The sequence below is a fragment of the Nuphar pumila genome, chromosome 5 (assembly GCF_984573655.1).
Source record: "Nuphar pumila chromosome 5, dmNupPumi1.hap1.1, whole genome shotgun sequence".
NCBI classification, from domain to species: Eukaryota; Viridiplantae; Streptophyta; class Magnoliopsida; order Nymphaeales; family Nymphaeaceae; genus Nuphar; species Nuphar pumila.
Genome location: NC_143253.1, coordinates 28,270,969 through 28,285,528, shown reverse-complemented (window position 1 = coordinate 28,285,528; position 14,560 = coordinate 28,270,969). Strand labels below are relative to the sequence as shown.

Here is a 14,560-nt window from a genome sequence, read left to right as displayed (position 1 = left end):
GGTTAATACGAGTCAGATAGATTTTTTCCTTAGAAAGAGAGATAGAGGTTGTTGCATCGATTGTAAGGTTATACCGGGAGAAAGTGTAGCTACACAACATAGAGTCTTAATTTTATATCTTAGAATTAGAAAATGCCGCAAATGGGATAGACATATGATAGATCCTAGAATTAAGTGGTGGGCACTGAAAGGAGCTAAACAAGGAATGTCTGTAGAGCAGGTAGTTAAGGAAGTTGATTGGTGTCTCGAGGAGGATTCAGAACATGGTTGTCAGTTGAGGAAGAGGGAGCGGGAAGCGAGGCACTTTCAAAATTTTAGGAAGCGGGAAGCGTGGGACCACTTAGGAGTGAGTCGAGAATTGTCTCGGATGCGACCCAGAAGCGATCTAAGAAGTGAGGGGAAGCGAAAAATAAAAAAATAAAAAATACAAAAAAATTGAAAAAAATTGGGTAAGCGTGATGGGAAGCATGCTTCCTATTTAAAAGTGGCCCTTCCCTGCACCTTTCGGAAGCGCAATGTTTCGCGTTTCTGAAGCACGCTTCCCCTTTTACCTAGGTGCTTCCGGTGACTCTGATTCAGAATCAATGTGGAATAAGATAGCGGGTGGCATGAGAAAGGTGGCAAATGAGGTATTGGGTGAGTCTAAAGGTGGTACACCACTAGGTAAGGATACATCATGGTGGAACGAGGATGTCAAATTTGCTATTAAGGTTAAAAAAGAGTGTTATAGAAATCTAAGTAAGAGTCGTGATAATGAGAATTTGAACAAGTATATGATAGCAAAGAAGAAAGCTAAAAAAGTAGTTCGAAACGCGAGGGATAAGGTATACAAGGAGGTTTATGACAAGTTGGATACCAAAGAGGGCGAGAAGGGTATTTATAGGCTTGCAAGGATGAGAGATAGGAAATCGAGGGATCTGAGTATGGTTAGATGTATCAAAGATGAAACACAAAGTGTTTTAGTCAAAGATGAGGAGATTAAGGAGAGATGAAAATATTATTTTGATAAGCTATTTAATGGAAGTCATGCTCAGGATCTTGGAGACTTCTCAATTCCTTTTCATGAGATGAATCGTGACTTCATGCGCAAGATTCAAAAGAAAGAAATTGCAGAGGCTTTAAAGAAAATGAAATCAAGAAGGGCAGTTGGCCCAGATGGTATACCTATCGAGGCTTGGAAATGCTTGGGTGAGAAAGGTTTAAAATGTTTGACAAATCTTTTTAACAAGATTTGGCGGACAAATAAGATGCCTAATGAGTGGAGGAAGAGTACTTTGGTGCCTTTATATAAGAATAAGGGTGATATACAAGATTGCACAAACTATCGTGGTATAAAACTCATGAGTCGTACTATGAAACTTTGGGAGAGGGTGATTGAGTATAGGTTGAGGAAGGTTGTCATGATATCGGAGAATCAATTTGGTTTTATGCCTGGAAGATCAACTACGGAAGCTATACATCTTCTTAGACAACTTATTGAGAGATATAGAGAGAGGAACAAAGATTTGCATATGGTTTTTATTGATTTGGAGAAGGCATACGATAGAGTATCTAGGGACGTTCTCTGGTGGACAATGATGAAGAAAGATGTTTCTCTCAAATACATTAGTATAATTAAAGATATGTATGAAGGAGTAGTAACCAATGTTCGCACTTGTGGAGGGGTGACAACCAATTTTCCTATAACGGTTGGGTTACATCAATGATCTGCTTTAAGCCCTTTCCTATTTGCTATAGTGATGGATGAGCTTACGAGATCAATTTAAGAAAATGTGTCGTGGTGTATGTTGTTTGCTGATGATATTGTTTTGATTGATGAGTCTAGAGTTGGGGTTAATGCTAAGTTAGAATTATGAAGACAGACATTAGAAGCAAAAGGTTTTAAGTTGAGTAAGAGTAAGACAGAATATATGGAATGTCGGTTTAGTAAGCAACGGAGTAGTGATGGGAGTATAGTGAAGCTTGGTGAGCAAGAAATACATGTGGATGATTGTTTCAAATATTTGGGATCTATCATTCAAAAGTATGGAGAAATTGATGGAGATGTAAATCATAGGATAAAGGTTGGGTGAATGAAATGGAAAAGTGCAATTGGAGTGTTGTGCGATCGTAGAATGCCATTGCGGTTGAAGGAAAAGTTTTATAGGACGACAATTAGGCCCGCTTGACTATATGGTATGGAATGTTGGGCTGTCAAGAGACATCATATTCAAAAAATGAGTGTGGCTGAGATGTGTATGCTTAGATGGATGTGTGGAAATACAATAAAAGATAAGATTCGAAACGAGGAGATTCGTAAGAAGGTAGGTGTGGCATCCATTGAAAATATGATGAGAGAGAATCGTTTACGGTGGTTTGGACATATTCGGCGAAGGCCTAATGATGCTCCAGTTAGAAGGATGGAGAAATGGGAAAATATATTAGTTAAAAGAGGTCGAGGTAGGCCTAAGAAGACTTGGATGGAGATGATAGGAAAGGATATGAATGCTTTGAACCTCACCGAGGACATGGCATTGGATAGAAATGATTGGAGGAGAAGGATTCATGTGGAAGACCCAGAATGATTTTCTTTTTTGGTTCATATCGCCGACCCCAATTGTTTTGGGATGAAGGCGTAGTTTTTGTTGTTGTTTCCATATATCCATTGCCATGGTCTTTTTTTGTGATATATGTACAAGCCTATATGACCAAACTCTCTTGAGTGAGTTTGAGCCTGTGATTTCAAAAGAGAATATCCCTTTTTATTGATGTCTAACCACTGGAGCTGGTTCAAGCTTTGCTGAAGCTTGTGGTAAGCCAAGCCCAAGGCTGAGTAGGCATTGAATCAAAACAAGTTGAGTCTGAGCAGAGCTTGGCTAAATTCTCTATTTATCTTCCCCTCTTCAAATTTCTTGATTGGTATTTCATCATCCTTACTCTAGTGCTGCACAAAGTATAACACAAATTCGTAATATCTCTTGCTCCCAGGATAGTATCATTGCAATTACATTGGTACGAAAGGATTATAAGTGACCTCACCATAAAAGGATGGCACCATGTCAACTTATGTATGTTCAAATCAATGATTTGATCAAATTGGGATGAACTATGATAGGCACAAACTGGAAAGATAATGAGACTAATAGTGTCTTTGGGAGGAAGAAGGCATGGGAGCTAAGGTCCAAAAGGCATACCTAATTTAGGAGCATTAGTTGTGTGTATGTTTGTATATGCCATTTGAAATATGTATATGAATTATTTAATTATGTTTATCCATTTCACATGAATATGTTAAAAATCACTGCATGTCATGCTTGAATTAGTAGGTGGTGAGATTTGAACCCACTGCAAGTCATTACCCTGCTTGCTTTGGGCCAGGGTTACTAGAAACTATTCTTATATATGGGAAACCCATTTCCTTCAAACATTTAGCATGTTCTTGCACCCTAAACCAGCCTCTTAGAGGACGGAAGGAGGTATATATATATATATATATATATATATAAAGTTAAATGAATTTCTTAATTTTTATCTTTTGATGTTATTGAACAAGAGAGATAAGGAGATGATTCACAGACCTTAACCATCTACTTTGCATGTTGAAGATTTACACACCCTAGCTACCTACTCTGCACATTGATAAGTGATGTGTGAACCATATGTTGTATGCTTTTATGAACTTGGTTTAGCTAAACTGAGCTGAGTAGCCCTTGCTTGGACTCAGCTCATTAAACATGAGGAGCTTGTAAAACAGGCCTTGTTTGACCTAGCAACCCTATTTTATAAAACTGAACGGGTTGGTGCCAAAGCGAACCTGCTCAAATTGCCAGCAATTTGTCTTTTTTTTTTTTTGCAACCTTATTAACAAATGAAGATATGAAGATAATGATTGGCCACATGTAGGAATACTGATTTGAACTGATGTGACATGAAAGAATGTGGTGTCACTTGTTTCTATTAAATGTGCCTTCTTACTTGCTGTTTCTGAGTTTAACAACCTATATGTATGAGTTTTGACTTTCCCAACTATGTTTTGCTATTTCATTTTAGCCATTTTACAGGTAACTGGTGTTGGATTGAACACTGAATGGGGGTTATTGATGGCCAGTGTATCAGAGGATAATGGTGAAGAAACACCTTTGCAGGTTTTTGTAGTTACACATGTTCTCCTTTCGTGTAACTGCTACATGCTATGGTTTATTTTTATTAACTTTTTAATATTTATGTGAGGACTGAACAGGTACGTTTAAATGGTGTGGCCACTTTTATTGGCACTGTGGGGCTTGCTGTGGCTTTTGTTGTTCTTGTGGTTCTTTTGGCTAGGTGTGATGAACTGTTCTTGTTTGTAAGAGGAGGAATTCTACTCTAAACTCTTTTGTTAACTTTTATCTCTCATTAAATGTTACAGATACCTATCTGGTCACACGAGAAATCCAGATGGTTCAGTGCAATTTAGATTTGGAAAGAACAGTGTTAATACTGCACTAAACGGGATTGTTAAGATCATAACTATGGCGGTTTGTGACAAATCTGGAGCACTATAGTTATTATTTTCTCTGTTTACACCATATTTCTAAGGGCCAGTTGCAATTTCTTAGGTGACTATCGTGGTTGTTGCTGTTCCTGAGGGTCTTCCACTGGCTGTGACCTTAACGTAAGTTTTATTTTCATTTAGTCCATGTATGGGACTATTGTGCTTCTAATACTCCTATATTGACCAAGTGTATTTGGGTGTGCCCTTTGTTGTATTACTTGATTTCAGCCTGGCATACTCAATGAGGAAAATGATGATGGATAAAGCCCTGGTATGAATATTTTATTTTAGTGTTTAGTGATTGAATCTATGTTACCTGGACACTGATATGAGTGTTGATGTGGGACATGGGTACAACGTGTCTCACTTTGAAAAAGAAAAGGAAAGTCATCTATTTTCAGCTAGAGGGTTGGGCATCGCTTTGTAAAATCCTTGAACTTTGGATGAAAAATTGCTAGGCTCTTTTAGAGAATGAAGCTCAAAAATGGCTAGACACTTCTTTATTTTTGAAATGTCTATACACTACATTAGATGTGTCTAAACACTTGATACACCATGTCCATTATGCTCAATAGTTTTGAACACTTTGAAGTTCAAAAATAGACATGTTCAAGCTGTGTCGAGAAGTGCCAGTGTCGTCGGATACAGCTGGTTGTGGACATGCTAGAAATCTAGGAATATCCTGATAATAGAGATTTGAATTAAGTGAGATGATCAGTTTGTTAAAATATGTACCTAATCATCTTATGTAATATATATATTTTATATATATAAGGTAATACATATACATATATTAATATATATGTATATGTATCTACTTATTATATATATAAAATATATATTTCTACTTTGTTTAAACCGTAGGGGTAGTTTAGTCTTTTCCCTGTTTTTACGCACATTCACTTTATGAATGTGATTGTAATTTAGTTTATTTTTCTTTTTCTTTTTATTTTTTATTTCTTTTAATTCTAGTACCAAAAGGTACCTTGGGGGGCCCACTCAAATAGACGTTGGGCCCCTCCAACGGTCACATTTGTGACCGTTGGAGGGGCTCCAACGTCTATGAGTGGAGCCCCTCCAAGGCTCCTTTTTGTGGTTATAAATAGGGGCTCTCCCCTTTGTATTTTCTCATGGCTTTGAGTCAAAGCCCAAGTGTTCAATAAATTGATTCCATTGTTTTTATACCTTTGTGCATTTGTGGGTTATTTGTGAGTTGTGCCTTTGTGCACAAGTGTTCTTAAGTGTTCTTATTGTGCATTCGTGGTGGGTTTATTTTAAGGTCTTGATCTTAGTATCTTGGTGGAGATACTTTTACATGGTATCAGAGCCTCGTTGAAGAAGGAGGATAGTGCATCCCGCCACTTGTGAAGTACCTCGATAATCGTGCCCTCAAGTAAGTGAAGTCTTGAAGTATATCATCTACTTCGGGCGATATTTTAGAAGCAACTTTTGTCAAGAAAAGTTGGAAAGACTCTTAAGGTACACATTATTTTCTATCTTCTTACCTCTCTAATGGGTGAAAAAGACTCCCACTTCTCCCTTGGGTTCAAACTTAGTGGTTCGAACTATCATGTTTGGGCCGGCAATATGGAAGCCCATATCGAAGGGAAAGGCCTTTGGGGATACGTTCAAGGTTCCATATCGGAACCCGAACCCAAACTTTCTATCATAGAGAAAGGGGATATTAAGATTCTTGAAGGTGAAGATAGACAAAAGGCTCTTGAAGAATATTCAAAAAAGCATGATGAGTGGGAAATGAAGAACTTCAAAATTTTATCTTGGATTTTTTCGTCCGTTGAAACCAAGATCAATGCCAACATCATTAAGTTTAAAAGGGCCTCCGAAGCTTGGTTGTACCTTGAAAAAATGTATACTTCAAGGGACTTATCACACAAATATTATCTCCAAAAGAAAGCTTTGACTCTTCAACAAAATGACTTGTCTATTCGGGAATATTTTGCCGAATTATCATCTATTTGGGACGAGCTTGCTATGCTCGAACCAAAATGGAGCGGAGAAGCTATTGAATTAAGACACAAGCAACTAGAGGAAGATCGTTTTTTTAATTTTTTAAATGGTCTTAGACCCGAATTTGAGCAAATTCGGTCCTCTCTCCTATCCGCTTTCACATCCCCTTCTTATGAAGATGTCATCACCAAGCTAAGTGGTGAGGAAACACGTATGGGGATTAGTAAAAATAACTCGAGTATTCTTGCTACCCCTTCTCAAAGTGATTATGAAGTGGTTAATGTCGTGTCAAGACCCGGAAATAACTTGAAAACCTACAAACCTCCACATTTCAAGAATCAAGGGCAAGGAGGAAATGATCGATATGGCAAGAGAGACTATAGCAAATTAACTTGCCATTTTTGTAAAGAACTGGGGCATATCAAACCCCTTTGTCCTAAATGGAAGAAATTTCTTGCCGCGGCTTTAGCATCCCAATCAGAAGAACGACCTTCGTCATCAAATGAGTCTCTTTCGCTTCAACAAATTGTGGATGCTCTTCAACCTATTCTCAAAGGAGGCATTTCTGGAGCCGCTATGTCATCCTCATCCTCTCTCGGTAAGTCATCTTGGCTCCTTGATTCCGGTGCCTCATTTCATATGACTCCAAGTCCTTGTTTTCTCTCCGATTATTCTAAAAATTTTCTTCTATCTTTTGTCTCAACGGCGGATGGAACACCTCTTAAAATTAAAGCAATGGGCAATTTTGAAAAACAAGACTTCTTTATCCCAAAAATTCGTCTTATACCAAAATTAAACTTAAATTTACTTTCCGTTTCTCAACTCTCGGACCATGGTTGCGATATAAGGTTTTCTTCTAATAAATGTTGGATACAGGATCGCCAGTCCGGGAAGTTGATTGGGGAAGGCTCTAGGAGAGGCGACCTCTACTATGTTGATTTTCTTAAAATTCCCAAGGATCAATTTTGTAATGTTGTTCAAAACAAAGATATTCATGTATGGCATAAGAGATTGGGTCATCCCAACATTGTTAAAATCTCTTATTTGCCCTTTATTAAGCATCTTTGTAATGAAAATTTTGTTTGTAATGAATGTATCCTTGGAAAAATGAAAAGTCTCCCTTTTCCTCAAAGATCTATGTTTACAACAAGACCTTTTGAAATTGTTCACTCCAATGTATGGGGTCCGGCTCCGGTAATATCTAAGGGAGGTTTCTCATACTATGTTATCTATGTGGACGATTTCACTAGGTTTAGTTGGATATATTTTCTTAAACATAAACATGAAGTTTTCTAAACTTTTAAAACATTTCATATGATGGTTTTAAATCAATTCAATGGAAAGTTAAAAATTCTTAGAACCGATTTGGGTGGCGAATATCTTTCCAATGAATTCAAAAGTTACCTTGAAAATTATGGAATTCTCCATCAAAAGTCTTGTCCTTAAACTCCCCAACAAAATGGGTTGGCGGAACGAAAACATAGGCATATTATTGAAACAACGCGAACTTTGCTCATTTCACAAAATATTCCGAAAAAACTTTGGGCGGAGGCCGCCCTTACTTCTGTCTATCTCATAAACAGACTTCCATCTAAAAACTTGAACAAAATTTCCCCATTTGAAAATTTATACGAAAAAGAACCTGATTATAGCAGGTTAAGGGTTTTTGGATGTAAATGTTTTGTCCTTATTGATAAAAATGACAAACTTTCCCCTAAGGCCATTCCTTGTGCCTTTCTTGGTTATTCTGAAACTCATAAAGGCTTTCGCTGTTATGATATTAAAAGTGATAAACTATATGTTTCCAGAAATGTAAGCTTCTTGGAAAATGTTAGTGGTTTCGAGAAACTTGAAACTAATGACGAGAATATAGACTATTCTTTTCTGTTTGATTTATTAACTGAAGATGATGATACTAGTGATGATGAAACAAATCAAAATGACTTGAATAATAATGAAACTCATTCTGATTCTTCAACACTTCATCAACACATCAATGAAGAATCACATAGAGATCCTATAACCTACTCCCATAGAGATAGGAATACTTTTAGAAGTGCCCTCGAAAGATATGATAGTGAGCCTACCCCTTCGAGTGAAGAAAATCTTCGTAGGACCGAAAGATCAAGAAGACCCCCTTCTAGGTTCATCTCATATGAGTCTTTTTCACCGAAATATAGAGCCTGTCTAAGCGTCATTAACTCTTACATAGAACCTAGGGATTTCGAAGAAGCACGAAAATGTTCGGAATGGATAGTCGCTATGAATAATGAACTTGAAGCCCTAAAAAAAGCTAATACATGGGAGTTTCAAGACCTCCCTAAAGACAAGAAAGCAATAGGGTGTAGATGGGTGTTTAAAGTCAAAACTAAGAGTGATGGGTCCCTTGAGAGATATAAGGCCCGCTTAGTTGCAAAAGGATATGGTAAAAAATATGGGATTGATTATGAGGAGACCTTTGCCCCGGTTGCTCGGATGGTCACCGTCCGATGTCTTATAACCGTTGCCTCAATCAATAAATGGAACATCTATCAGATGGATGTTAAGAATGCGTTTTTAAACGAAGAAGTATATATGGATGCTCCTCCTGGAATGGAGTCTCCTAAAGGAAAAGTGTTTCGTCTTCGGAAAGCACTTTATGGTTTAAAACAAGCTCCCAAGGCGTGGTATGATAGGTTTAACTCCGTAATGTTAGAAAATGGTTTTTCATCCTGCTTTACTGATACTGCTTTGTTTGTTAGAAAATCTAATGCAGGGGTTGTTATTCTACTACTTTATGTGGATGACATGCTTATAACTGGGAGCGACTCTAAAGGGATTAAAAGCATAAAATCCATTTTAAAGGATAAGTTTGAAATGTCTGACTTGGGTTTCTTAACTTATTATTTGGGTATTGAGGTAGCATACTCTCATAGAGGATATTTTTTGTCTCAAACTAAGCTTGCATCTGAGATTATTGACAGGTCAGGTATTACAGATGATAAAATTTGTGAAACTCCTGCTATAGTAGGAGCTAAAATGAAGATTGATGATGGTGTTCCTCTCTTCGATCATACTCCCTACAGGCAACTAGTAGGATCGTTGATGTACCTAAGTATCACCAGACCAGATATCTCACATGCGGTGCATACGGCAAGTCTCTTTCAGCATGCACCAACTTCTGTTCACATGGGTGCTATCTTACGTGTCATGAGATACCTAAAGAACACTATTAATAAAGGAGTTTTTCTGTCTTCTTCTTCTGAGTTAAAATTAATCGCTTATACTGACTCTGATTGGGGAGGTGACCCAAATAACCGCCACTCCACCACTGGTTTTTGTGTTTTCTTAGGAGACTCATTGATCTCGTGGAAATGCAAGAAGCAGCAAAAGGTGTCTCTATCATCAACTGAAGCTGAATATCGTGCCATGACGACTACTACCATGAAAATTGTTTGGATTCGTCAGTTGCTGGCAGACATGGGGATCAAAATTGAAAGGCCTACCAAGCTTTACTATGACAACAAAAGTGCGATTTATATTGCTAAAAATCACACTTTTCATGAGTGAACCAAACATATAGAGATGGATTGTCACTATGTTCGGGAGGCGTATCTCAAAGGAACCATTGACCTTCTATATGTCACATCCGAATATCAATTGGCGGACTTCTTCACTAAAGCCTTGTGTGCACCGCGCTTCAACTTTCTTCTTAGCAAACTCTCGGTCATCCTGCCCTAAGTTTGAGGGGGGGTGTTAAAATATGTACCTAATCATCTTATGTAATATATATATTTTATATATATAAGGTAATACATATACATATATTAATATATATGTATATGTATCTACTTATTATATATATAAAATATATATTTCTACTTTGTTTAAACCGTAGGGGTAGTTTAGTCTTTTCCCTGTTTTTACGCACATTCACTTTATGAATGTGATTGTAATTTAGTTTATTTTTCTTTTTCTTTTTATTTTTTATTTCTTTTAATTCTAGTACCAAAAGGTACCTTGGGGGGCCCACTCAAATAGACGTTGGGCCCCTCCAACGGTCACATTTGTGACCGTTGGAGGGGCTCCAACGTCTATGAGTGGAGCCCCTCCAAGGCTCCTTTTTGTGGTTATAAATAGGGGCTCTCCCCTTTGTATTTTCTCATGGCTTTGAGTCAAAGCCCAAGTGTTCAATAAATTGATTCCGTTGTTTTTATGCCTTTGTGCATTTGTGGGTTATTTGTGAGTTGTGCCTTTGTGCACAAGTGTTCTTAAGTGTTCTTATTGTGCATTCGTGGTGGGTTTATTTTAAGGTCTTGATCTTAGTATCTTGGTGGAGATACTTTTACACAGTTTCCCTTTTGACTTGTGGGAATACAGGTGCGCAGGCTTTCAGCTTGCGAAACTATGGGATCTGCAACAACAATTTGTAGTGATAAGACTGGAACACTTACCTTGAATCAGGTCAGTTTTTCTTTTCCTTCATCTCCATCTAAGTTGGTGCTTGATTAGAGGACAACTAAAATAACTATGGCATGAATGCAAATCATTCAGATTTTTCTGCGCTGACAATCATATGGTGTCTATTGCTAATTTATATTTGTCTCCTTTATTTTCATGAGAATGATCTATATTTCAAGTTTTTTTATGAAAATTTCAGATGACCATTGTTAAGGCTTTTGTTGGCGGGAAAACCTTAGAAGCACCTGACATAGAATTGTTGTCAACTAAATCTTCTTCTCTCGTAACTGAAGGAATTGCACAGAATACCACCGGAAGTGTTTTCATTTCAGAGGTAATATTCATACATAATCAGTTAGTGTAATTAAGAAATGGAAGTAATTAGCATGATATTAGCTTCCCACAGTAAGATAAATTGTTTATCCTTTTTTATAATTACTCTGAACTCCAAGCTTAACTTATCAAACTGCTGTACTTGGTTGGTATTTGGAATGAGAAATGAAGCAATTTCTTCATATTGTATTTTAGCTTTGGCGTTTATATTTTTGGTAGCTTGATGTTCCCCTTAGCTGTTTTGATTGGACACTTCAACTGGCCACCTAAACATTTCATGTCTACATATGTTTCTGACCCTTATGGGCACATGTGGGCACATTTTTTCATGATTTTAGCGTCAGGTTTTCATTTATAGTTCTGAATCGAGTCATATATTTTATGATTATTATTGCTTATTTTACATAAAACTGCAAGCTTATTGAAGTTCTAGTATTTTTTTACCTGATTTATCAATCAAAGAATTATAGGAATGCAATACTGGCCTTTCATTGTTTCTCACTCTGGTACACTGCATTAATAGTTTAACGCCCTCTCCCTTTTATATAACTGAATTCAAAGCTGTTAGTGAAATCAGTTCACTTTCTAAACCACTATCTAATTGATATAACTCTCTCTCTCATGAGGTGTGATTCTGATCAGCTTGGTATTAAGGTACTTGGCTTGGTTGCTGTACAACCGCTATCCTTGGATTTATCACGTGAATCTGGATACAAGCTTTTTAGTGCAAATGACATGTTTTTATATTGTGAGATATGAGATCTTACACAGTTGCTTACATCATGTTTTCAATAGGATGGTGGGACTGTTGAAGTAAGTGGTTCACCTACTGAAAAGGCTATTCTTTCTTGGGGACTTAAGGTTTGGTTGCTTCTGTTTCTTGTTTTAGCTTTTTTTTCTTTTGCATTTTGATATTCATTTGTGTCCATTGGATTGGCTTTTAAGCTTGGTATGAAGTTTGAGGAGTTGCGATCACAATCATCAGTTATACAAGTTTTCCCTTTCAATTCCGAGAAAAAGCGTGGTGGGGTTGCCATACAACTGGTAAATTGGTACTATTCTTTTATTGGAATTTCTCTCTCCCCCATATTTCTAAAGGTGTTTGTGTTGACCCCATCACCCATCTTCTTGCATCATCGGCCTGTATCTGCATGTAGTTTTGGTTTGTTTTTCTTATTGAGTTTTACTAGCTTGTTTCTTGTCTATGCATGTTAATTTGCTACTTATTGTGGATATAGTTTGTTCTCCAATAATGTCTTTTTTTTTCATTGGATGCAGAATAAAATATGGTACCAGGTTAATCTTTGATTTTTTCATTGCTTTTACACCTTGCTTTACTGATGTTTGTGTGCATATTCTCTGTATCTTCATTTTGCTGGCAGAAAATTGTGGCCTTAATTTGATCCATTTAAAACCTTGCTAACAAGGGATGGGGATATATTAACAAGAGTAATATCAGGATGGCCCCTGAATTTGATGGAAGGAGAAGAAATTGCCTATGATTTGGATTTGGTGCACAAAAGGCTGCTCAGCAGCACATTCTACTTGAGTGTGAAATTAGGTATCCTAATGATGATGCCAACCAAGAAACTTTTCTGTGTTTGCTCTTGAAATTAGGTATCTTCATTAACTTCAAAAGGAAAAGAAGAATACAACATATAGGGGACATCCCCTTAGGGTTACACAAAAAGACAAAAATAGTTGACTAAAGTGCCTATGGCTATGTTACAAAAATACCCCTCTATTAAAATGTATGTACAAGACACTAAAGAGAAAAGGGGTATATCACACACAACGATGTAAAGGCATTTCTTCAACACTCCCCTTCAAGCTTGAGGTGATGAGAATACAACGAACCCAAGCTTGAACATGAATGATTAAATAGCCTTCAAGGGCAAATTTTTCGTAAAACAATCATCAATCTGACTCTAAGTCCCAATATATGCCAAAGATACAACTCCATCCATATATGCCTAATGAGTAAAGTGACACCCTATTTCATTATGCTTAGTCCTCTCATGGAATTCTGGACTTTTGGCAATATGAATGGCACTTTGATTGTCACAATGTAAAGTAATTGTAGTTGCTATGTTCACTCCCATATCCCGCAACAACCATCTCAACCAAATAACCTCCGCAGTTACCTGAGTCATAACACAGTATTCTGCCTCAGTAGTGGATAAAACAATCCTTTATTGTTTATTGCTTTTCCATGATATCAAAGATTCACCTAGAAATACACAAAATCCAGAGGTGGAATGCCTATCCTTAGAAGCTCTCCGAAAATCTTCATCACAGTAAGCTTTCAACTCCAACTATGATGTAGCAGAAAAGAACAAGTCATAATGCATAGTACCCCTAATATATCTGATAATCCCCAGAACAACTGCCAAGTGAGATGACCTAGGAGTACTCATGAACTGACTTACCATGTGAGCTGCAAAAGTAATGTCTGGTCGTGAGATAGTCAAATAAATCAAGCTCTTGACCAACTGCCTATAAACCGTGGGATCACTGAGTAATTTGTTAAAATAGGTTACAACTTACATATATATATATGTATATATACAGACTTTTCACTATATGTAATAGGTATTGTTCACTAGGAACAAATTTTCCTTTTTATTAGTCTTGTTTTGTTGTTTTCTTTTATTAAAATGAGCATGGGCTCTATAATCAAAAGACCATAGAGTCATCGCTGGAGCTACCCAACGGTCACATTTATGACCGTTGGGAGCTCCCAACGACTCTATTGGGTGCTCCCCAATAGAGCCCAATGCTCTTAATTGTGTATAAATAAGGGATGATCCCCTTTTATTCTCAATCTTTTCTTAAGCATTTTTATTCAACAAAGATAATATTTTTACATTCTTGTGTTTATGTTTTAGACTCTTTGAAGTCTTTGTATACACTTTGTGCTTGTGTAGTGCCTTAGTGCCTTTTGTATTGTCCTTGGAATTGTGTACGTGCTTGTGCACTTTGTTTTGTAATTCCACATACTTCTTTACATGGTATCAAAGTTGTAGTGCTCTTGGTCTTGTGGAAAGTGGCCATCAAGTGTTTGTGTGTTTGTGGTACATATGGCAACTCAAGTGGACATGTTCTTCCACACTCTTCTTTTTCTCTCTCTCTTATCTCGTTCAAAATGGAGCATGATCACAAAATCAATCTATCCTTCAAGCTTAGTGGCTCCAACTACATGATGTGTGCATCCACTATGGAGAATAATCTCAAGGGAAAGAAGCTTTGGGGATATGTGATGGGCACTATCCCCGAGCCTCAAATCAAGCTCACCAAACTAGAAGG

The 14,560-nt window shown here is 37.1% G+C and overlaps 1 protein-coding gene across 6 annotated transcripts in view; it reads left to right on the top strand.

The window, feature by feature from the left end:
- Positions 1 to 14,560, top strand: part of LOC149837239 (calcium-transporting ATPase 5, plasma membrane-type-like) — a 200,817-nt gene that overhangs the window by 150,883 nt on the left and 35,374 nt on the right. For all 6 annotated transcript variants that reach the window (XM_090005909.1, XM_090005908.1, XM_090005907.1 and 3 more), the window contains 9 exons: positions 4,041 to 4,124; positions 4,220 to 4,302; positions 4,388 to 4,496; positions 4,578 to 4,633; positions 4,742 to 4,784; positions 10,841 to 10,924; positions 11,121 to 11,255; positions 12,050 to 12,115; positions 12,200 to 12,298. In XM_090005909.1, the coding sequence (XP_089862035.1) occupies positions 4,041 to 4,124; positions 4,220 to 4,302; positions 4,388 to 4,496; positions 4,578 to 4,633; positions 4,742 to 4,784; positions 10,841 to 10,924; positions 11,121 to 11,255; positions 12,050 to 12,115; positions 12,200 to 12,298 (759 nt within the window). The remainder of the gene's footprint in view (positions 1 to 4,040; positions 4,125 to 4,219; positions 4,303 to 4,387; positions 4,497 to 4,577; positions 4,634 to 4,741; positions 4,785 to 10,840; positions 10,925 to 11,120; positions 11,256 to 12,049; positions 12,116 to 12,199; positions 12,299 to 14,560) is intronic.